Source organism: Gobio gobio (genome assembly GCF_949357685.1).
Source record: "Gobio gobio genome assembly, chromosome: 21".
Classification (NCBI taxonomy): Eukaryota; Metazoa; Chordata; class Actinopteri; order Cypriniformes; family Gobionidae; genus Gobio; species Gobio gobio.
Window position 1 is genome coordinate 14,347,278 of NC_137117.1, and position 24,767 is coordinate 14,372,044.

Below are 24,767 nucleotides of genomic sequence, written 5' to 3' on the forward strand. Positions count from 1 at the left end.
AGAGTCTGCATGTACACATATACATGTAATGCAAGTAATTACCACAGCAATGGCAATTATATCTCATTTCTGGCAGCTACTAAAAATAATTACATATCGCATGCATGTTATTCATATGCACCGTGTCATTCCACTGAAGCGTTCATTAGTTCTCAGCATCTCTGTAAACTCGAGAGAGAGAGAGAGAGAGAGAGAGAGAGAGAGAGAGAGAGAGAGAGAGAGAGAGAGAGAGAGAGAGAGAGAGAGAGAGAGAGAGAGAGAGAGAGAGAGAGAGAGAGAGAGAGAGAGAGAGAGACAGTGTGAGGCTGGTCTTGTGGGCTGTCTCATGTTTTCTCCGGCCCCTGTCTCTTTAATAAACTCGTGGTTATCTAGTGTAACAAATGTCTCGCTGCCATCATCAAGTCCAGAGGAGGAGGAGGAGGAGGAGGAGTTTTTAATGTTCAGTTTGTTCTATGGATCGATGTTTGCTGCTGGCATCGCCGTGTGTGTGTGATATACACTATTTTTCCTGCCCTTTTCCTACTACGTCTCATACGAGACCGGGAGTCTAAGCGATTGACAGCGTTCGTCCCTTTGGCTCTGGAAACAAAAAGAAAAGAAGAAGAAGAAGAGACTGAAAGAAAAGCAAAGCAAAACAATCCGCCATAGATCTGTCTATCTAGGAAGGAGAGGTATATTAAAATAGAGACACCTGATTTCTGGACAGCGTTTCTGAAGAACTGGATTGTACGGAACTGAAGTGCATTAGAGAGTCGCTATTGCGTGTGTATGGACTATATCAGAGCGCTTATACTGAATTTCACCTGGGCACAATTTCACTGTACGTGAACTAAAGAGAGTTGAACATGCCAAGGAGGAAACAGCAAGCACCCAAACGGGCTGCGGGTAAGATTCAACTTGACACCTATCATTTCACATTCATCCCGACATGAACATTGCTATTCGCGAGCGTAGGCTACGAATTTGTATCTCAACGAACCTATCTTGTGAAACGGTATGATGGAAGCTATAGCGTTGTCTTAGAAAGAGGATGGTTAATATCAGAGAATGATGCTTTGATGCACTGCAAAAGAATATACGCTTCGGTTCCCCAGGCAAAAATCCGCCGAAAGTTTTTAAACTTTCAAATTGTACGAATGTTTCACGTTTAAATGAACGCAAACACACTCGTTTAGGATGTAAACAGCGCTCGCTTTGCGTCATCAAATGAGCGGTTTGAAATTCGTAACGTTTTTTAGCATTATAAACGGACCGAGTAGTGAACCTTGTGTAACCCCCCTTAACGTTGCGAAAAAACATGGTCTCGATCAATATATTTGCTTATAAAAATGTAAATATATATATAAAAAAAGTTAACTTTTTATATTTTCTCTTAAAACAAGTATTTACATATCGCTTTTCAAGTAATGTTAGGCTCATTTTAAATGTAGCTTATCGAAGTGAATTAGAGTTAGCCACGGCTCACTTCTTGGCCTATTTATAATGTTAATTTACTGCTGCTGCTCACACAATGAAGTAAAACGATCCTTGTTTTCATTTTAAACGAGTTATTTACACGTTAAATAGTTGTTTTGGACGTCAAAGTTTAAAAAAGTACAAACTTTAGCCAGATTTTGTTGGGAACCGAAGCGTGACGCGTTTGTGTAAATACACCGAGAGGAAATGCAGAGTGATTTTGAAGAGATGTCCCGTTTTGGATCCGAATATCGGTTGAACTTCCTATGAACCCATAATATCTCATAGACAAACGGACACACACACACTCAAACGGAGTGCAGGCACGCGCGCACACACACTCGGACGCGCGCTACAGAGCGCGAAACACACATGAATAAAGACGTTTATTTATGTTTCAGTAACATGATGAGGCTAGCCCTGCTATTGTGCTTTTATCTTGTTAATTGTATACCAATGTTGTTAGTACATAATGTTTCTCAAAACCTAGTGAACTAACTACCTAGACAGCATTTTTGAGGGCATAATTTTGAATAGGCTGCCAGTGATGCTAAGAGTAATCAAAAACCTAAACAATGAATGTTCTTTCATTTTGCTTCCTTGTAGCTGTGTTCACAATAGGCTACACTTTCTTTCAGAGGCTGTGTGTGTGTGTCAAATCCTTGTGAGCTCTCTAGCTAGGTAGCATGTGCGTGCATCATTTTGAAAAATGTTCCTAAAGTGCCTGTGGTGTCCAAAAAAAAATGCTGTCAAGACACTTTTATTGATATGGTGCTTTATACAATACAGATTGTTTCAAAGCAGCTTCACAGCGATAAACAGGAAAATAATGATCAATGATATAAAGGTAGGCAACTCGCTAGGTTTTGAAAAGCAGCCATAATCTTCTTTACAACTGGCTGGCTTTTTACTGAAACACTTTTCACTTCTCTCTTTCCCCCTTGGGCTTCCACTTGTCATATGATTGATCTCATGTCACGTTGGATTTATTGATAGATTAATTTCTAATAGATTCATTTATCACCGGTTCTTTGTTAGCCTTCCCATGACCTCAGGTGGTGGCTGCTCAGATTATTAAACGACTTTAAACCATAAGTTTTTTGACGCTCCCTTAAACATTTAAGGGAACTTTTTTTTCCCCGCTGGGTTACTATAATTGTTTTACCCATAAAATTTTAGGCTTTGAATGCATATTTTGTGGTGTCATCCTGCATTTAACGAGTAATAGTTTATTTATAACAATGCATTTAATTACGTTTTGAGTGTGACCAAATTAAAAATAACTATATAAGTGGCGCCCATATGCCACAGGTTAAAGCATGAATCTGTCATTTGATTGTCTTTCTCTAGACAAAGCCCATTAGTTGCATCATTTTCGACATTCACAACACTGTAAGGAGCCAAAGTTTGCTTTCGAAAGCGCCTACAGCAGGTTATTGTTTTTGCGTACATTGCCGCCAGATGCTCTGGACTCTTTACGAGGTGGAAGGATGATCACTCTTTATAATAACAGTAGACAAACCCCACAGATGGTCATCACACTCTGCCAGCAATGGCGGATCTTAAAACCTCCTGAAGACGCTAAGTCCCTTCTTCCTCGTTTCTACTTTGTCTGTCACTTTCCCTCGCGCGCGCCTACACACACACACTCACACACTCGTCGCTCCCCCTAAAAGCCCCTTCCATCTAACAAAGGCGGCGCAATTATTGGGTGAACTTTTGCGAAGATTCCTAAGCGATCCCTTTACACGCTCTGGGCCTGCTCGCCTGTAATCTGGTAAATGTGTCAGCCCTATGGAGAAATAAGCCTTCCAGAAGAGTTTCTTCATTGTTGAGGTAATTGTCTCCTCTTTGACAGGCACATTCATCAGTGGCTTAATGGTCAATCAAAAGTTGGCAGGCAGAGTGTTTTCATTCTTTCCTATCCACTACATTAGGAATACTTAATCAAAATGTCTCCCGGTAATGGCTATGAAGAGTTCATGACTGACTGATCTGTTGTCTGCGCAGATAGAAAATTAACAGCTCGGCGCAGGAGAGATGTGGGCCCGCAGATAAACAAATTGTGCATTAATATTTCATCTTCGAGACCTGGGATGTGCTATCAGCGGCAGAATATTCCAGGCCTGTGTTGTCATTTCTCCCCCCCCCCCCCTCCCTCCTGACCCCCCACCCCTCAAACCCCCACCTATATTCTTGAAGGCTTTTTGCAGCTGTAACTCATTTCCCTTGATGACTTTACTGGGGTTACAGAGAGTGACGACAAATTGATTACCTGGCAGAGCAAGAATGGAGCGGCGAGAGAGACGCAAGCTGACAGTCATGTTATAATAATATGTTTAATGATGTGTGGAGGGGTGAACAAGGAGAGGGAGAGGTATTAAAATAAGACCAGAGAAGATGCAAGGAATGAGATTTTTTTTTTTTTTTTACTCCACCCCCCTTTTCCATTTATCGTACAGTCTTTTTAAGATCTTCAGGGTTCTGGGTATAAAATGGCGTTCATTTCGTTATGTGGCGGCAGGCACGGTTATCATTTTTTGCTGTGGAAATGTGGTCATTTAGAGTAAAGACGCATCCCTGCGGGGTTGCACAATTAATATTTGTGGTGTGACTTTAGTTAGCGGTCACTGGAAGGTCAGATGCATTTAAAGATTATACAATTTTGCCATTATAAGGAACTGACAGCTAACAAACTCTATCCCAGATAGATAGATAGATAGATAGATAGATAGATAGATAGATAGATAGATAGATAGATAGATAGATAGATAGGTAGATAGGTAGATAGATAGGTAGATAGATAGATAGAATATTATAACATTCTGAGTATTATTGAATATTCAATTAATGTATTTGTGATTATTTTCCTTGAGATCTACTATTGCATAATGAATATTGTGATGATTTAATGTTGTTTTATTTGGCCATTAAGCTTCCTGAAGGTTGTGTGGTTTGATTACGTGAGCGTTGTTTTAATGCTGATTTAGTAGCGTCCGATTTAAACATCAGTAGCATTCGAGTTGACAAGTTTGATTCGAATCAGATCAATGAATTGATTCTTTGATTCAGTCTGACTGAGGTTCATTTATTCGATACAAATCAGTCATAAGCATTAAAAGAATGGTGCACATAAAAGAAAATAATGCCGTAACACTAGTGCAGTAAACATGCCTTGATTATTGATAACTAGAGTACTGTATGAATCAAGTATTTTGAATCTACTTGGCAACGGTGTTTGTTTTGTCAAAGTGATGGTTTCTATGGGCTTTTACGCCCTTTCAGAACAAATACTAGTCACTATATCGCCCAGCCCAGTCCACACAAAAATATGAACATACAAGGGGTTATTAGCGCGCACCGCAATGAGTTTTCCAATGATATTTCTCTGCAGAATTATGTTTCTAATCAGTTTTTGAATAGCCCGTGCTTCAAACTGTTAGCCCAATTTGTTGTTAACAAGATAAATTGGAGTACAGACAAAGGCATTAAGTGTTGCAGTGCCAATAAGTGAGTGACAGGGGCTTCTGGGAATTGGCTTCTTAAGTGGTTTGTTCTGGAAACATTGGTGGATCGGGGCAGTTGTTCATAGTCTTGTCCAGGTAGAGACGGTTCAGCACTGAATTTAAGATGACATATTCAGTATTCAGCTTCTGCTTGAATCTGATGCAAAATGCGCAAATGGGATGTTATTATCATGATAATCTTTTTTATTCAAGCTTGTTTTAGCCTGTAAAGTATGTGTGTTTAATAATGAGTGTGAGAGGCCACAATCTGTTTTCAGAGATTTTCTTTTTGGTCATATATTTAATATTTTAAATTATAAAAAAAAATAAAATAAAAATGTGTGGAATCTGCAACAAATCCTGTAGGAACTTTTTCCAGGACTACATTTTTTGAGCCGTTTTAACAATTACTTTTATTTTTCTGGATTTTTAGTAAATGACAATGACTGTGGATCACAAAACGTTTTATATGTATGTTTATTAAAGCTTGTCATAGCCTGTAAAATCTGTTTATTAAATAATATCATTAGCTGGAAAGGAGTGTTCGAGGCCACGCCGGTAATATGTAGCTGTCTTTCCTGTATTTGCCATTTCTTTGTGTCCCGTATCATACTAATACCCCAGTATTTGTTTATATGACTGTAACAGTTAAACCACAGCAACGTTTATCCTGTCTCCGTGGCGGTGATGTCATGATATTTCCGCCAGCATGCCCTGGCGGTGGCAGGTGGAGCTGGCGGTATCACTTTGTGAGGCTTTGCTCCTGGAGTCAGACAGGGCGGTGCTGCGTCTAGGTGAGAGAGGAGAAGCCTCCTGTGCCCCGGAGCGCTTGACGCTCTACTCCGCTCCCCTGCGCTCCTCAGAAGAGGGGAAAAAAAGCCTGCGTCCTGATTGGACCCGAGCACCACGTCGCCTCGTACCCCCACTGCCGCAACCGCGCGTTCACCTTGCCTTCCCTCCGAGACCTGCGCCAGTTTCCAGGCAAATGACACAATTTGATACGCCAGCGGGACAATCGAGGAGGATAATGTTTTTACGTGATCATCTCCGCAAAAAGCTATTTCTATTGCTTTTTTCTTCATTAAACACAACAATGATGAGGTTATGGAGAGACTTTATTGCTCTCGGGCTAAACCTCATTACTCCTGCCAGACATCCGAGTATAAAAGAAATTACAAAATGGCATTTTGTACCCGGTCTGCGCCGATAGCATGTCTGGGAGATTGAGGTCGAGGAGGTAAAGGAAGAGAGGGAGAGTTGATCTGTGTCAATTTCTCGAGTGAAAGTCAGACAGGGGGAAAAGGCCTAACGACAACACAAAACGCCTTTTGTGTGCTCGGTATTTGATTACCGGCAGGAATTTCGATGGTGTCGCAGTGTGCTACGGCAGTTAAGATGATGGCGCGGGATGCCAAGCACACCTGACTCTTTCGGAAAGCAGTTCTTACTGTATCATTGCGGCCACGAAGATTGCGAATGGACTCGGGGACTTATTTCAGTAATTGTCGGCTGGTCGCGGCAGGCCATATGCTTCCAAAGTTGTTCAAAACAATCAGTGTGGGCTCATATTACCATGTCCAGATGGATTTCAGACAGGGCGCTGCGTCCAGGCGAGAACTGTGGCTTGGGATTGGGTTTCACATCTCGCTGTCATATTTACCCCTCTCCTCCGCGATAGGATCCTGTTGATATGAACACAAAGCTTTATTCTGTTTTTGAAGATGTTATGATCACAAGGGCACCAGACAGACATGGTGTACCCACTACACATGAAAGATACTCATGTTTTCTCTTTGTTTTGTGTCTGCAGAGCCACATAAACATCACTGATGTTCTACACAGATATATCGGCTGTGCTGATTATTAGGCGCTTTGAGAATATTGACCGTACTTGGGTAGCTGATAAACACAGAAGTGTTAGTTCTCCCTGTATTAGTTCCAAATTTCAGGGGGGGTTTTTGGTCAATTTTAAATAAATATGATATATTTTAATACATAATATTATACATTTAAAAAATAAACATTATATAATTTGTGGAATCTTCCAACAAATTCTTTTCTTTTTTAGCTGTTTGTACAATAACTTTTAATTAGCTGGTGTTTTGGTGATTTTTATATATATATATATACATATATTTCTAATAACTTTTTTAAAAACCTTCTATATATAATATATATTGCCTAATGTACACACCTAATAATATATTTAAAAAGGAAAATATATAAATTGAAAATATAAATGTATTTCAAATAAATATTACATATATGTATATAGTTATGTTAGTACTGAACTGATATTTTAGATGAAAATAACATCAACAAAAAATGTATATGAAACTTGTATTATATACATATTTTTCTACTTAAAAAAAAAATCCTCTTATAAATGTATACACAAAATAACTTAATACGCTTACTAACATAATATATATTATGAAAAATGCATTATATACAACAATTTCTAATAACTTTATCTATTTATTTATTTATTTATTTATATATATATATATTTATTTTTATATATATATATATATATATATTAATGTGTACAAATAATATATTTAAAAATATAAATATATACATTTAAAATTTACATTTTATTTAAAATAAATATATATATATATATATAGTCCTGAACTGATATTTTAGATTTCCTGTATAATTTCCTTCTTGAAAATAGCTGCGGATAATATAACACACTCAGTTCATGTGCAGTCAGTTGTTGATATGTGTACCAAGCCTGTGTAACCATGTTTGATTACGTTATTTTTCGTCTCGTGAGACGTGTCTGTAACTCGACCTCTTGTTCCTGTGAGAATCCTCCTTTCTCTCCGGCCTCCTTACAGTTCATGAGAAGATGGCAGAAAACAGTGTACCTTTAAAAAAAAAAAAAGACGGAAACTTCATTAATCTAAAAATTGTCCATGGTGTACCTGATTTGCTTCCAATCAAGTGCTTAATGAGTCTCAATTAAGATTTATTATGCAAATTAACCCTGGCCTGCTACAGTCTATGGGGCAGGAGCTATGACAATATTTAGCTAATGGCACAATCTATACCAATTAGAAAGGCAAACTTTCACAAGATCAGGTTTAGCATCGGACCAGAGGGTATACAGGAAAATAAGACGTTTTTTACTAGATATAATTTTATAATCACAAATATCAGTCTTGCTAAATTACCTCTAATTGCATAAATTTTTCATGTTTACCAACTGTGTGTCATCGTATTTTTACAGGCACTATATCAAATTTTAATTCCGCATTATTATTAAACCTTAGCCTTGTCTAAGAGGCGTTTTAAAGGAATATTTAATTAAAGCATCTGTGGAAATCACATTGATTAATGCATGCAATAAATGGATAGCCTCAATACTTGCACAGATAAGAGTGCAAACGTTTAAAATCTTAAAGGCGGCCGTATCCTCACTACTTCACTGGCGGCTGTCCAAACATCAAGTCATAAACCTCAGGCCTTTTTTTTTTGTGTCTTCATTTAACATGGCCGCCGATGGCTCCCCGACAGCTTTATAGCTGACAAGTTTCATGGCACGTCATGCCGTGCAATTACACGGGAACTAATTTGATGAATCAACTCGATATTCCCGAGTCCTGGCTGGCCTTTCAGTCCATTTTCCACCTAGAGGTCACCAGGAGCGCAGCCTGCAGAGTTTCAGCAGCGGGCGACCGCAATGACTGTGTGTGCGAGTCAGGAAGTTCTTGTAGACAAAGATCAGGAGAGCGTGAGCGTGATACCATATGCAAACACAATTGTTATTCATACTTATGTTGGAGGACCATTTTAGAGTAGATCGTTTGCATATTTTTGCATGTTTTAGAGTACATTTTAGAGTGAATCATTTACATATTTGTGCTCTTTAGTGAACATAACAAATAACAACAGTTAAGTGAATTTCTCCAAGCAGTAGATGCTTGTATGCAGCTTTTATAATCACAGAAGGACAGATTTTTGTAGGCTCTTAACCCAGACGGCGCACCTTTTTTACCAAACAGTGTTTAAAGACTGTTAAACACCAATAGGCCGCAGCTTTGATGTAGATCCCATGTACCGTACGACTATTTTGCACAGGAGCGTCTAACAAATTACAATTAATTTTTAACATTTCACGCCGTCAGCGTGTTTTAGCGCTCTGATTGGAATTGCAAAGACACCGAGTGGTTTTGATGGAGCAAGACTGCCATAATAAAATGTCTTGTTTGTGTCCTTGCAGAGCTCTGAGTAGACGCCCGCCCGCACGAGCCGCGCTGCGCCGTTCTGCTGAAACTAACAGCTTAATTGAAACTCATTAAACAGCACTGACAGCTTAGGTGTCCTTGCAGGATATAGAATAATTCAGTTGTACTTACAACTTGATTAAGAGAACTGGATGAACATATTAATGATTAGAGGCATTGTGCGGGTACAGGATTTAACAATGCAGCGATGTGTTATTTCTCTTTTTTTAATGGCTGATGGCGTGTGCCATGGTGAAATATCAGGCCGCTTTAGATGATTCATTCATTATACTACCGTTCAAAAATTTGGGGTCGGTACAATTCTTGTGTTTTTGAAATGTGTTTTTATGCTCGCCAGAGCTGCATTTATTTGATTAAAAATGCTATAAAAACAGTAATATTGTGAAATATTATTTCAATTTAAAATAACCGTTTTCTATGTGAATATATTTTAAAATATAATTTACGCCTGTGATTTTTCATCATCTTTACGTCAGTCTTCAGTGTCACATGATCCTTCAGAAATAATCACATGATCCTTTTATGCATTTTGGCAGACGCTTTTATCCAAAGCGACTTGCGCACTGACTTATTAGTCGTTCTAATATGATGAAAACTTGAATGAATGTAGAATTCAACAGAACAGTATTTATTTGACAGGTATGACTTGTATATGTATTGATATCTTTGCTAAATATTTGCTTATTAAGTTCTGATTTGTACGTATTTTAATACTTCAACTCTGCACAGCCTCAAACGCCACAATGTACTTATATTTGCTATTATAATTGAATATATTTTAATTTGGAACAAATATTGTACAGCTGGTGAATGATAAATCACTGCATATCCAACCATTGCATTACAATTAAATGCCATCTATATTTCTTGGGAGCAAATGAACAGGTATGTGTGTATATGCGCAGGCCTTGTCAGTTAGATTAATGACAAACGATTCAGTGACACAATGACAAAAGATTCAGTACTCGACTCGAGCCTGAAAAAATACACATCCCGCATCGTCTCTGCTGGAAATGAACGGCAATAGGAATTTGCCAAGAACTGATGGCCCCTATAATGAGTGTATGACTAATATTGCAATTTAGAAAAAGAAAATAAATGTGAGCAAACCAGTGAAATTATGCAGCATTACACTCCGCTGTGAAGAAGAACTCTCTCCGCTAAAGATCCCAGCAAATGTAATTTCTCCTATTAATTGCCGTGCCCTCTTGAAACATTTTCCAACTTTGTGAAAGCCTCGATCATTTTAGCGAGGGTGAGAGGAATGAGTGTGATGGAGCTCCTTTTATCTTATTTTACAAGACTTCAAGTCAAATAGGAAGTTGAACTTCATGTGATTAGAAACTTGCTGAGGCTCACAGTTCTTTCACTCTCCGCAGACATGCTAATCACCATTATTAACATTAACTTCTCTGCTGGAATCCACACCTTTTTACAATTTAAAGGAATAGTTCACTCTAAAAACGGAAATGAGGTCTAAGCAGCAAAAACTGTTTTCAATATTGATAATCATAAATGCTTCTTGAGCAGCAAATCATCATATTAGAATGATTTCTGAAGGATCATGTGACACCGAAGACTGGTGTGATGATGCTGGAAATGCATCACATGATCGGAAACGAGTATTTTAAATTGTAATAATAGTTCACAATATTACCGTTTTACTATGTTTTTAATTAAGCCCCGGTGAGCAGAAGAGACTTCTTTCAAAAATGTAATGTTTCCAAACTTTTGACAGGTACTGTAAATCTGTATTTTCCTTATAGGATAATTTTGGGGGAATCTTCACACAACACTTCCACACAATCACAGTTCATAACAACCATGTCTGTCAAGCTCTAAAAACTTTACAATAAGGTTCTATTAATTAATGTTAGTTAATGCATTAACTAACAATGAGCCATGTATTTGTTACAGTATTTATTAACCTTAAATACTGATTGTTAGTTGATATTAGCAGGGGTCCATTAAATACAATTAACAGATACAACTTTTGATCATGTTAAAGCTAGGGTAGGCAATTGTGGAGAGGCTAAAAATAGCAAGCTAGCTTTGAAAGCACAAGATCCCGCCCTCCTTTCAGAGCGTCTCCAAAGCCAAGCCTCCTCCAAAACACATGAACGCGCACAGCCAGAGCAGAGTCTGCAAAGCGTCACGAGAGACGGCATTAGATTACCTCGTGTCTCAAAGCACATAACATTACAGGAATAATGAACTTAACTTACAGAGCTCTGACCTGTACCACCTGACTGCTGCAGATTCATTTCGCCGTTGATAGTGTTGACTCATAAAGGTAGAACAGTACATCTCATAATTACGGTTAAGACATGGTGTGAACGCAGCATAAGCTCATTGTTTTGGTTCTGGAGTAACTGTAAAAGGCGGCTGCTGTTTGTTTTGGCACTCAGTGACTGTCTGTCTTCAACTCTGCACAGCCTCGAACGTGCTGATGACGTGCGGAAATTTTGAAATACACATCTTGACAGGCAGGTAGTAGGATGAACATGATTGCTATCAGGATGTGAATGGATGTAACAAAAAAGTGTTTCTGAAAAACATACCCTACCTTTAACTAATATAGTTAATTAATTGAACCTTATTGTAAAGTGTTACAAGCGATGATTTTGAAGTCTTATGAAGTTTATGATAACTTTGTGTGAGGAACAGACTGGAACATCATTTAATTATTTCATCAGTCTAGTCATATCAAAGACTTTAGATATGCAAAGATGGTGCATTCCTGTTAGAATGGGAGAAGCTGCAACTCGTAATGTGACGCAATAAGTCCCGCCTTCAAATAAAAGAGACCTGAAGGTTTTGAGATTTCGGTATTTCCCCATTCAAATGGATAGAAGTTGTTTTTGTATGAGCAAAATAAGCTGCCCGGAGGCATTACAAATATGGCTGCCGAGTGAACCGAGTTTATGGTGCTTTTATGCCCTTGACAGACATCCAATGATAATAATAATAATAATATACTTTATCGTATTAAAAAAAGAGCTGTGTGAAGATTTTTCAGAATTTCTCCTTTTGTGTTTCATTGGGGGGAACGGCGTGAGGGTGAGTAAATAATGATAGAAATGTTGTTTTTGCGGCGAACCGTCCCTTTAAACCATGACCTGTATTTTCAAGGTTAAAAATTCCACTCATGTCCTAAATGAATTCTAACACGCCACGCCAAATCAACTGTGTTATTGACATTGCCAGTACATTTCCCCTTTGGCATGACTGAATTATACACAAACAGCTAATATTAACATTCACATTCTCCCATAAAAGTTTACGTGGCACTCGTCGACCAAACACCAAATCAAGTCCCCTCGCATCTGCTGGTATCTGTCAATATGTGCATTCCTGCAACATTTCGGCAGGCACGTCGCACCCCTCACCATTTTGTAAATCTGAAAGGGGGGATTTCCTCAAAGAAGGGATTTATAGCTTCATGCCGGCTTCACATGATTGATAGCATACAGTGGAGCCTTTGTACAGGAAGACGCATGCCTCACTGTGGGCCAACTGCATCTGTCTGAAACAAAACATGATGCCAGGCCTTCCTGAACACTCTGTCTTGAGTCATCGCGAGAAGCTTCCAGTAACCTCCTTGTGGGTGTAGTGTTAAGTCGCTCGCTGGACGTGAACACATGTGAGAGTTTATGCTATCGGGATGTGAATGGAGAAATGCAGATGAGCTGCTGCCGAGGGGGTGGGGTGGGGTGGGGGATTTGAACTTTGTTTTGTTTGATTCACTGAGATTTGACTAATTTTTTGACTCACGAGTGGTTTCGATGGTTTATGTATCCTGTGAATGGCTTGTTTTTATACCCGTGTGGAAAGGTTGGTGTTTCCAGTTAATAGAGGTGTAAAATCGTTTGGGAACTTCTTAAAGGGATAGTTCACACAAAAATAAATGAACATTTTGTTGTCATTTACTCGCCCTCAAGTTGTTCCAAACCTGTTTGAGTTTCTTTCTTCTGCTGAACACAAAAGAAGATATTTTGAAGAATGTTGATGACCAGACAGTTGATTGAACCCATTGACTTCCATAGTAGGTAAAAAATACTATTTGGCCCATCAACTGTTTGCTTACCAACATTCTTTAAAATATCTTTACTTTATACAACTTTGGAACAACTTAGTTGATGAAAATGACAGAATTGTAATTTTTGGGTAAACTATCCTTTTAAATAGCTAGTACGAGTAGATTACTTGCTTAACTTAATTCAAAGTTTAGTTTGGACTCAATATAAAAATTAAACACATTTACTTCCATAATGTGACTTTTTTCCTTTTTTTGAAACTATATTCAAATACTTTAATTTGTAGTTTATGAATAAAAGGGGTTTGGGGGTAGATTGGTTGAAATAATAATATTAAAAATAATTATTATTGTTATTATATCTTTTTTTCTTATTTGAGGGAATAATGTGGACACATGAATCATGCACAAAAAGACAAAAAAAAGGAGGAATACTGATTATTACTAAAAATAAACATTTTGAGTTTACACGCATGTAACACGTTTATTTAGCCAGTTTAAACACATCCAACATTACAGGGACAGGGTTTTTCCTGGGTCAAAAATGGTCTTTGTGGTGGCTCCACACACACACACACACACACACGCACAGTAAAAAGTACCCTACCCACGTGATCTGCAAGTGCAATACTGACAATAAATTTAAAATAAATCCAAAGAAACAGTTTGTAATTTTTGCTTATCTTATTTTGATACCTTGATGTTTGTTTTTGTTCCTCATTTTTTACACTATTTACAGATCATTGTTTGGGTATATAATCATATCAATATTAAAAAGTAGTATTAAAAAAAATGAACAAATAGCCTAATTTTCTGCCATATACAATTTCCTAACATTATCAGCCAGCTAATAACAACTTTGCTCTGGTTTCACCTCACTCCAGTCTAAACTGAATGATTTTAGGCTATTTATTTGACTACACATTGTCAACATAAATAAGCTGAAAGACTGTGGATAATTCAAACTAATTCTTACTATCCACTCTTGCTAAATTGGGTAAGCACACTTGTGTTCTCATTTCAGAGGTGTTCTGAGAATGATTAAACTGATTCGTGAGTTCAGTGTTGGACAGATCAGATGTTCTGACCAATTCGGTTCAAAGGAGTCAACACACAGAAAACACTTCATAACTGGATAGGATTTGTTTCCCGTTTATTGAAAGTATGCTTTATGTCAGCTGGTCAGAGAAGAGTCAACGTTTTTTGAGCGCAATTCACACCCAGCGGTATTTCAAGGAAAAAAAATTCTGCAACATGGATTTGGTCTTCCGACTAGTGTTGTCACGATACTGGAATTTCTAACTTCGATACGATACCTAAAAAAGTATCGATATTCGATACCACGGAGGAAAATGCTGCATATACTGTCAAATAGATATTTTTAATATAATTAAAAAAAATTGTCGATCTATTGAAAGTCTAGGCAATTAAAAATTTATTCTGAAGAGGTCACTTTATATGATAAAGCTTTTAAGCTTTTTCTCATATATAAACGTTGATCAATTACCATTATCTCACAAATATGTGCTAACTAATTGTGTTGCAATAGCTTACAAACAGCACAAGGAGGCTTGATTTCAAATTGAATTTAAAAAGACGAGTAAACAGTAATACAATAAGAACAAATAAACAAATTACAAACAATAGCACAAATAAATACAATAGAAAAAAGATACAAATGAAAGACTACTTTAATTTTTCAGGTAGGTCTACCAGTATTCAGGTAAGAAACTGAATATAAAACAAAACACAGTGATCAAATTTAAAATAACATTGGATAATCTTCATTATAAAAAATGAAATACAGATGAATCCATTAAAGTTACACAAGTTAATCAGTCAAGAGCAGCAGTAAGTGATCGTTTGTCTTTTTGTAGTTTGAATAATAAATAACTGCCGTCCCTTTAAGTCCCGACGCATGCATGGATCCCAAACACTGTTCCTGTTACACATTTTACCTGAACTGTGTTTATGTTAATACTCACCCAGATGGGCATTGAGACATTTTTTGAGTGTATTTGACCATTAATAAGCTGGAAAAATGAGCTAATTTTTGCACTTGTATGTCAGAGGCGCCTTTATTACAGTGTGTGTGTGTGTGTGTGTGTGTGTGTGTGTGCGCTTCAGATGCGAGCGCGAAATCTGCGGGGATGAGTAGAATTATGTGCAATCCCGTGCGAAATTCAGACCGGTCACACGAACACGCTGTCAAAAGGAAAAATCCAACAGAACGCGCCGGCGCGTTCGCCGTGTTCAGAGGGTTAACCGGACTGAATGCGAGGAGGCGGGTGCATGTCAACTCGCTGTCGGTCGGAGAGGAGACCGCGGCTGGTATCGATACTGTAGAAAATGAGTATTGTATCGTTTCAGATATTTCAGTATCGATACATATCAAAATATCAATATTTTTGACAACAGTACTTCCGACCTGATTTTGATTAATATGTGAAATATGAGAGAGAGCTAAGACAGTGCTAATTTTGAAGACAGAGAGAGTGCGGGGGAGGGCTCTCTGCTCCTTCTCTCTATCACTCCGTCCTATCACAAGCGCAGCAGTCATCTACATCACTCATAAATCATCAAATAAGGCTTTGGTGGTCGCCAAAAAAATTTAAATGTTGGAAAAACCCTGTGGGAGATGTTTGTGGATAGCCTGACAAGCCAGACCCACATCAAGATGTTTGGTCTGGAAACTCACCATTGGCAGGGCTCAATCCGAGGGGCGGAATAAACGGTTGTCTGTCAAATTCCCTCTGCACGCAATTGGATAGCGCCACAACCAACCGAAGTGGAGCTAACGTTAGTTGATAGATTAAACTCCGAATACATCTTCCTTTCTTACGAACGACTTCAGTGCTGTTCTTTCCTCAAAGAAAAGCTTAACTCCAAGTCTTCCAGAGTAGCGGCCAAAACCGATTTGAAAGACGCTGATCGTCAGCTTCTTTGTTTACCTGTAGCACCAAGAACCTCCGCAACTCATTCCGTCATTATGTTAAGCCCGCCCACCGATTCTACACACGCTGTGATTGGCCTGACCAGAGTTTGGTTTTTCCAGCACTCAGGTCTACCGAGAGTTGCTAGATTACACTCGCGGCAAAATACATTTTCTGCAGCTAGGGTGCGTCTAGATTTCTAGGCTAGTTTGTGGATTGATTGAATGATAATATTTCATTATTAACTTTTTTTTATATATATAATATATGCAGGCAAAAAACAAAAGGTGATTATTTTTTATTTTTTTAATAACAAGAAATCAAAATTTCCTAAAAACAACAATAATAGCCTGATAGTCCTGCCTTACATCATTCCCAATAAATACAAATAGTTAAATGTGTTGCCATTCCACGTCGTCTTTAAATGTTTCAAAAAATGTCTCGAGACTTTATGGTATTTCATTTTCTCTGGCACGCGTTGGATGTTATTACTAGTAGCAGTAAATTTGAGGCTTTCATGAGGTCAAAACGGAACCTGCTTTGACTCCTAGCCGATCAAATCAGCATATAAATTGCAAACGGATGCAGATCCATCTAATCTGCTCCACGGCGGAATCCCAGAATCCTTCCTTGGATGTGCTCATCTCCTTCCCCAGTCATTTTTCAGCTCTCTGTTTGGAGAGGTCTCTCACAGGGGGCACACATCTGTCTCCCTGCCCTTCAGTCTCCTCGCTTGACTTTCCCCTCCGAGGCGCACTGTTTAAAGATGTGCAGCTGCCTCACCGAGAGCCAGGATGGCCACCGTGGAGGCCTGTAGTTAGTCCGTCAGTGGCTGGGTTTGCTTGAGTGGAGCCATGTGCGGCTAAGCCTGGGAGGCTGAGGTCCTTGCTGGGATAAGCGCTTTAATACCTGCCATTACGCTGCCAGAGGGAGTCATTAGGAGCCAACGGATCCTGTTGCAGATCACAGTCAAATGAACGCCGGCCCTCATTTTGGCCCGGACGACTCCCATCAGAGCTGCAATGAGACCCAATGACCCTCGAGAGCGGTTCGAGCCCACGGCCCGCCTCTTCTCTGAAAGCGCACATTTCTTTTGGTCCCCAGTTCTCTGTTACTGTAGGCGTGTAATTTGTTAGTCATGATTTATGATTTGGGAATTTTTTTTTGTCATGCATTTTGGAAATTTATTGGAGTGTCTGAATAGGAAGCTCAATAGTCTTTTGGTTAAAATTGCTCCTATTCGTCATGATAGTGACACTTTAAGTTTGTTTTAATTTCTTCTTCAGTGTCAGTTTTTCACTCTCGGAAAAGTTTTTTTGCGTGTTGTTTTACATCTACAGCATCCATCCATCATTCTATCCATCTATCTATCTGTCCATCCATCCATCTAGTCCATCCATCCATCTATCTTTTTGGTCCATCCATCCATCCATCTATCTATTCATGAGTCTATCTATCTATCTATCTATCTATCTATCTATCTATCTATCTATCTATCTATCTATCTATCTATCTATCTATCTATCTATCTATCTATCTATCTATCTATCTATCTATCTATCTATCCAACAGTCTATCTATCTATCTGGTCCATCCATCCATCTATCTTTTTGGTCCATCCATCTAGTCCATCCATCCATCTATCTTTTTGGTCCGTCCATCCATCCATCCATCCATCCATCCATCCATCCATCCATCCATCTATCTATCTATCTATCTATCTATCTATCTATCTATCTATCTATCTATCTATCTATCTATCTATCTATCAGTCTATCTATTCAACAGTCTATCTATCTAGTCCATCCATCCATCCCTATCTATCTATCTATCTGGTCATCCATCCATCCATCGTTTTGGTCCATCCATCTATCTATCTAGTCCATCCATCCATCTATCTGGTCCATTCATCCATCTATCTTTTTGGTCCGTCCATCCATCCGTCCATCCATCCATCCATCCATCCATCCATCCATCTATCTATCTATCTATCTATCAGTCTATCTATTCAACAGTCTATCTATCTAGTCCATCCATCCATCCCTATCTATCTATCTATCTATCTATCTGGTCATCCATCCATCCATCGTTTTGGTCCATCCATCTATCTATCTAGTCCGTCCATCCATCTATCTGGTCCATCCATTCATCTATCTTTTTGGTCCATCCATCTAATCCACCCTCCCATCCATCCATCCATCTATCCATCTATCTGGTCCATCCATCCATCTATCTGTCTGGTCCATCCAGTCCATCCATCTATCTATCCATCCATCCATCCATATTTTTGGTCCATCCATCCATCCATCCATATTTTTGGTCCATCCATCTATCCATCTATCATTCTGTCTAGCTATAAATCAAACTATTGTTCCATCCATCATTCTATATATCGTTATTTTGTTCTATCTTTGATTCTATTGTTCTATCCATCCATCTGTCTCTTCATCTAGTCAAACTCTGAATTTCAGTTCTTTTTAATTCTGAGATTTAAAAGGAATGGCTTGTTTTAGTACATTTCCTTCTAATCTTCGGTTTTATTCTAATATGTACCATAAGTAATACTAAATGGGATGATGAAGGTTTGTGTAACAGCAAAAAGTCCAAAGCATGAATCTTGACGCCTTCCTGACTTTGATATGGTGTCCGCAGGCCTTGTTGACTAAGATCCTCCCATCTCATTGGTCAACAACACATAAAAGGATGGTGTAGAGGTCAGATGTGTGGCTGGACGCCTCGAGACTCGTAACACCAGGCCCATCTGAACGCATTACCGTCCAGTACGGCATCGGGACTACACACGTTGTAGCCGATAGCAGTTCTGTGATTGTGTTTTATCGTCATGTCAGTGCAAATGTACTGCATTGTGTTTTTGCGTGCATGAGCGCTATGCACCCATGAGCTGGAACGCACCAGAGAAACGCAGAAATGTGTTCTATTTTAGAAAGGGACTTCCTGGTGATTGTACAGATACACACAGTCGTGTGCCAACCTGCTAGCAGATGGCATTAGAGTGACGTCGCTTTCGTGGTCTACTTATACTACATCCATTTCCTGTCTGAAGCTTGAAGCTGATGTAACCAGACCGGGGATCTGATTAATTGAGTTTTCAAAGGATTTTTATAACGTTGCAGATGTTCACATGCACATAACACATGTGAAGCACAAATAAATATTTATTTTTAATAAATATAAATTTACCTATTTTTTTAAAAAGACTAGTCTGTTGATCTCTTTTTCTTTTTCTATGAAAGAAAACATTTATAAATATTTATGAACATTCAAAACTTTTAAATGAACAAATATGTAACCAAAAAAGCGAGGAACAAAAACTTCTGCACTCGTTCAGAGCTCACAAAAAGCCATTATTAGCGAAATCTACGCCATCACCTTGAAGTCATGTGTCCATACCTCCACCAAATGAATTTTAATAAAAAATTTAAGTTTTACGTGATCGATTCAGGATATAGCAAAAATATATATTTTTTCTATTCTTCCTTCTTTGTAGCAAATGTTGTGCAGAATGAATACTCAATTACTGAAGCACATCCCTATTATAAATGTAATGTGGGACATTACTATACTATTATTAGTATTTATTAATATTTTAAATTCGCTTTTAATGATGTATTTTCAGTGTTCATTTTAACTTTATTTTATTTATTTATATGTGCCTCTGTCATTTTTATTGGCTTTTTAGTTTTTTTTTCTGTATAGTTTTAAGTCATTTTTTAATTCATATTTTAGTTTTAGTCATTTTAATACTAATTTATTTCAGTTAGTTGGCAATGCAAGGCATTTTTTCATCTAATATTTATATGCAGTTTTTTCAATTGCATTACAGGAAAAGATTTTTAATAGTTTTAGCTGAAATTTATATTATTATAAATTAAAATGTAAGCATTTTTAAAAATTTTAAATATGCATTAAAATAAACATTAAAGTTTGGAAATAATAATATTTATAATGATATTACTATTTTTTGGAAGTCTCTTATGCTCATAAAGCCTACATTTATTTGATCAAAAATACAGAAAAACACATTAATATTGTGAAATATTATTACAATTTAAAATAATGGTTTTCGGTTTTAATATAGGCCTACTTTAAAGTGTAATTTATTCCTGTGATTCAAAGCTGAATTTTCAGCATCATTCCTCCAGTCTTCAGTGTCACATGATCCTTCAGAAATCCTTCTAATATGTTGGATGATTAGTTGACCATTGTGACCCATCCCGTATAAATATCTGATTTTATGCAGCAATTAGCAGGTAGCAATTAGCTAACTGGATTTAGATTAAACACTAAATCATGGCGCTGAGCTCTGTATGGGTTTGATTCACTGCAGATTGTTCGAGGAGCGCTTGTGTAACGTTTGACCTGCCAGCGGCCCTGGTGGCCCTGTTTTGCAGAGGCCCATGGGAGCTTCCTGAAGCCCTGATTCAGGTCTCATTGCTTCCTGTCTATTTTGCTTGAGCTGATCAATCACGGAGACGAATGTGTCTGTCAACGCACACGTGGCCACCGCCGCACCTGCTCGATACCCCCGCGCTGAAACACTGCCATCTTAGCGGCTCTTGACAGATGTTCCCCACTTCAGAACACGTCTGTGCGTCTATCGCTCGTGTTTGTTTGGGCGAGGGGGCATTTAGCCATACGCGTCCTTGCGAGGATATGTTTGCGTTTTAAATTGAATTAATTACACAATATTAATCAAATTAATGGCATATAAGAAGATCTTCCCGCATCTGTCACTCTGTAGGCCCTGTATTTTGCGCTTTTGCTCGGTTTCTTTGTGCGCTGGCTCGTGTGTATGCGTGTTCTCTTCTCACTGGCAGAATGTGGCTGGGACACAGGCATGAGGTAGCACACGGTGTCCAGATCCCTCCATCAGGGACCTCATCAGCCTCTGAATTTCCTTCCCCTCTCGCCTCGGGCCATCCATATTCATTTCCTGTACTGATTTAGGCCCAATGAAGAAAGAAAGCTGGCTTCTCTTTCTTCCCCCCACCGGTCCTCCTGCCTGCCGCCTTGCGTGACAACACACTGTAATTGCATTGGATTAGTATGATAGTGTACACAGCCTGGGTCAAATACCTATTTGAGAGATCACCGCGCTAGCGTTCATACAATTCTTTGTTTACTTGCTGTGCCTTCATTCAAATATCTGACGTGCATTTTTGATGCAGTTATGAGACGTAATAAAAGCGTAAATTATGGTCAGCCTATTTATTGAAACAAAGGGAAAACGTTTATTGAATTATAAAAGCAGCGACAATAAAAGTGACATATTGTAAACAAACAATTCAATCCATTCTTGTTCAAATTAATATTGCTGTGAAATGCAATAGATAAAGATTGAGCTTTTTAAGTGTCAGATCACATAAAAACATTATACTTTTACCATATTACAACATCAGTAATGACAAAAGCACAAACGAAAGTGAAAATGTTGACTTAACAAGTTTCCTAGTTAACTAATGGGCTAGTTAACGTTAACAAAACTGATCATACATACTCGTTGTTGCTTGATTGCGGAGTTAACGTTGCAACACTCAAAAACTGGTTGTTTATGCCATATTACATTGTTGATCGTAAGATGAAAATGTATTTTGGAGTGGAGTAAATGCATGAATACAGTTTAGTATATGTATTGACACAAGTTGTATCATATTGCGAAAAGCAAAAGTACAAACGACAGTTAAATGTTGACTTGGCTACTTAATGTTATGTAAATGGAGGTTAAACGCGTTTATGCCAACACACATTTTCATTGTAGAATAAAAGCATTATTTCCTTAAACAAATGTTGCTGTAAAATGGGAATAAATGCATAAACAAAGGTAGATTTTGTGTTGACACTTACCAAAACTGAACACGCATACAAATTCTTGCTTACTCCTTAAATGTCACTACAAAATGAAATAAGTGCATATATAAAGGTTGATTTTGTTTATTGCCACAAGAAAAAACATGCAATTGTATCATATATAAAGCAAAAGGACAAACGACAGCTAAATGTTAAGTTAAAGTTGTCACTCAAAAACTGGTTGTTTATGCCATATTACATTGTTGATCGTAAGATGAAAATGTTCAAATGTTGTTGTGAAGTGGAGTAATTGCATGAATAAAGTGTAGTATATGTATTGACTCAAGAAAAAAATATGAAGTCGTATCATATTGCGAAAAGTAAAAGTACAAATAACAGCTAAAAGTTCATTTTAACTTTATTTAAATGGAACATGATCATAAGTTAAACGCGTTTATGCCAAGCACATTTTTGTTGTAGAATAAAAGCTTATTGTTGTCTTAAACAACGTTGCTGCAAAATGGGAATAAATGCATAAATAAAGGTAGATTTTGTGTGTTGACACTAGTTAAAGGGGCACTTCAGCGCTGGGAAGATGAATGTGTATTTAAACTGGGTCATTTATGTTGGAGAAATGTGAAATTATTTTTTAATTTGGTGCCTTCTAGACTGAGAAAAGACATAAAATGTATTTTTGTCTCATGTGGATGAAAGACAACAGCTCCCAGAATGCACTTGCTTCGCTGCCCTACGAGGCCACTCCCAAAGCCACGGCCACTGGTTATCACTTGCCCACCATGACACCGCCCCCACCGTTGTTTTGATTTTCATAGTAATAAAATAATTTCGTTCTGTCAGAGAACAGACACTACAATTAAAAACTGAACGTGTCTTTTCAATAAAGTGTGAGTGAGCCGAACAAAAGTCACGTCACAGACGCAGCAGGAGTCAGATTTCATTCATCACGAGAGCGAAGAGCTGAGGCAAGCGTGGCAGTCATTCTCGACGTGTGTCCAGTCTGACGCGTTTTCAGTTCATGCCTATGGAAGCTTAACTTTCATAGGAATTCATTGAAAAGTTGAAACACTCGCTTTACTCTGCACCGCTCCGTTATGAATGCACGAGGCCGAGCTGAGCGGCCGTACACTTTTACATTCTGTGAGTGAGATCCTACCCCTGTGGGCAGGTTGATAACATGGAGAAATAGCTCCATCTACTGGCTGTAGTCTTTAGCCTCTGGCCAAAAAAATCCTCAGATGTCGCAAAATGACGATATTTGTGTCATCGGAGGATTTTTCCAGAAATAAAATGCATAATTCTCTCGTCTCAGGGGGACATGAGGGGGTAAAGTACCATAATTCGACTATACTACCGGGTTTCTACTGATACAAAGCTTAATGCTAAATCGCTGAAGTAACCCTTTAACGTTACCAAAACTGAACACGCATACACATTTTTGCTTAAGCCTTAAATAAATGTCACTACAAAATGAAATAAATGCATATAGAAAGATTGATTTTTAGCTGACAAACGACAGCTAAATGTTGACTTGGCTAGTTAATGTTATGTAAATGGAACATGATCATAAGTTAAACGCGTTTATGCCAAACACATTTTTATTGTAGAATAAAACCATTTTTTTCTTAAACAAACGATGCTGCAAAATGGGAATGAACGCATAAATAAAGGTAGATTTTGTGTGTTGACACTAGTTAACTAGTGTTAACTATTTTAACTATTCTAGTGTTAACTATTGTAAAATAAAAGCCTAATTTTCTAAGCAAATGTTGCTGCAAATTAAATTGCATCATATGTTAACTTTAATCTTGAGTTAATATTTAAACAATTGAAATTTCTTGTTTATGCCATAATGCGTTAATCGTACAATAAAAATGTTATTTTCTAAACAAAGCTCAGTTGGTTTGACACGCAAGTTTTTCAAATCCTTTTTAAAGGTTGGTCTGTAAAGCCAAGTACAAAGTTATTGAAAGTTACCTACATTTAAACCGCTCACAAATGTGTTGTTCATGCAGTATCTCACTCTCGATTAAAAGAATTCTACATGAACGTTTCTTCCAGTAGATGGTTTAAAAAAGTAGCTATGTTACTATTAGTATGTAGATTTTTAGTGTGATGGACTTCTCTTCTGATTTGTGCTTTTCTGGTGTCTGTCATCTTAAACAAAGAGGTGATGTGGTGCGCCATTGTTGGATGGGATGATATCGTTACATTAGCCGCACACACCAGAATCAAACCCCATGATTACACTGGTGGGCGTAGCTTTTTGTTCTTCCAGGGGGGAGGAAATTGACGGTAATAAAAAAGAAGTCAGATGACTTAACTCTGTAATTACTGGCCTGTTTGCATGATCCTGTATTCTATTTAAGAGCCAAGTCTCAAACGGCTGCTACTTACCAGTTAAGATTAATCCTGCCATTAAACCTTTGGCGTTTAGAGAATGCAAACCCTCTTGAAAAGGTCTGCCGGTGAGATGTAGTAAGATGTACATTAGTCTCTGGCTCTGTAAACCCTTCGTCTGTGTTCGACATCAAACGGACACACACACACACACACACACTTGGATAAAGTCACCTAAGGCTCAGATCATGAGTGGTAGGAATGTTCTACCGCCCACAGGCATATTGAACAGACAGATACTGCGGTTTGCAAACAGCCCACATTGATCATTATTCATGAAAGACGGTCATATGAAAGTTCTGCCTTATATAGAGAGAGCCCGCATGAAAGATGCAGTCAGACGTGCACACATGAC

At 38.1% G+C, this 24,767-nt stretch overlaps 1 protein-coding gene across 1 annotated transcript in view; it reads left to right on the forward strand.

Annotated features, from left to right (window-relative positions):
• The first annotated feature begins 370 nt into the window (after window positions 1-370).
• The window catches only part of tshz2 (teashirt zinc finger homeobox 2), a 68,513-nt gene continuing 44,116 nt past the window's right edge, over window positions 371-24,767 (forward strand). Inside the window, exon 1 of the mRNA XM_079802154.1 lies at window positions 371-885. Coding sequence (XP_079658280.1) covers window positions 846-885 — 40 coding nt within the window. The 5' untranslated portion in view covers window positions 371-845. The remainder of the gene's footprint in view (window positions 886-24,767) is intronic.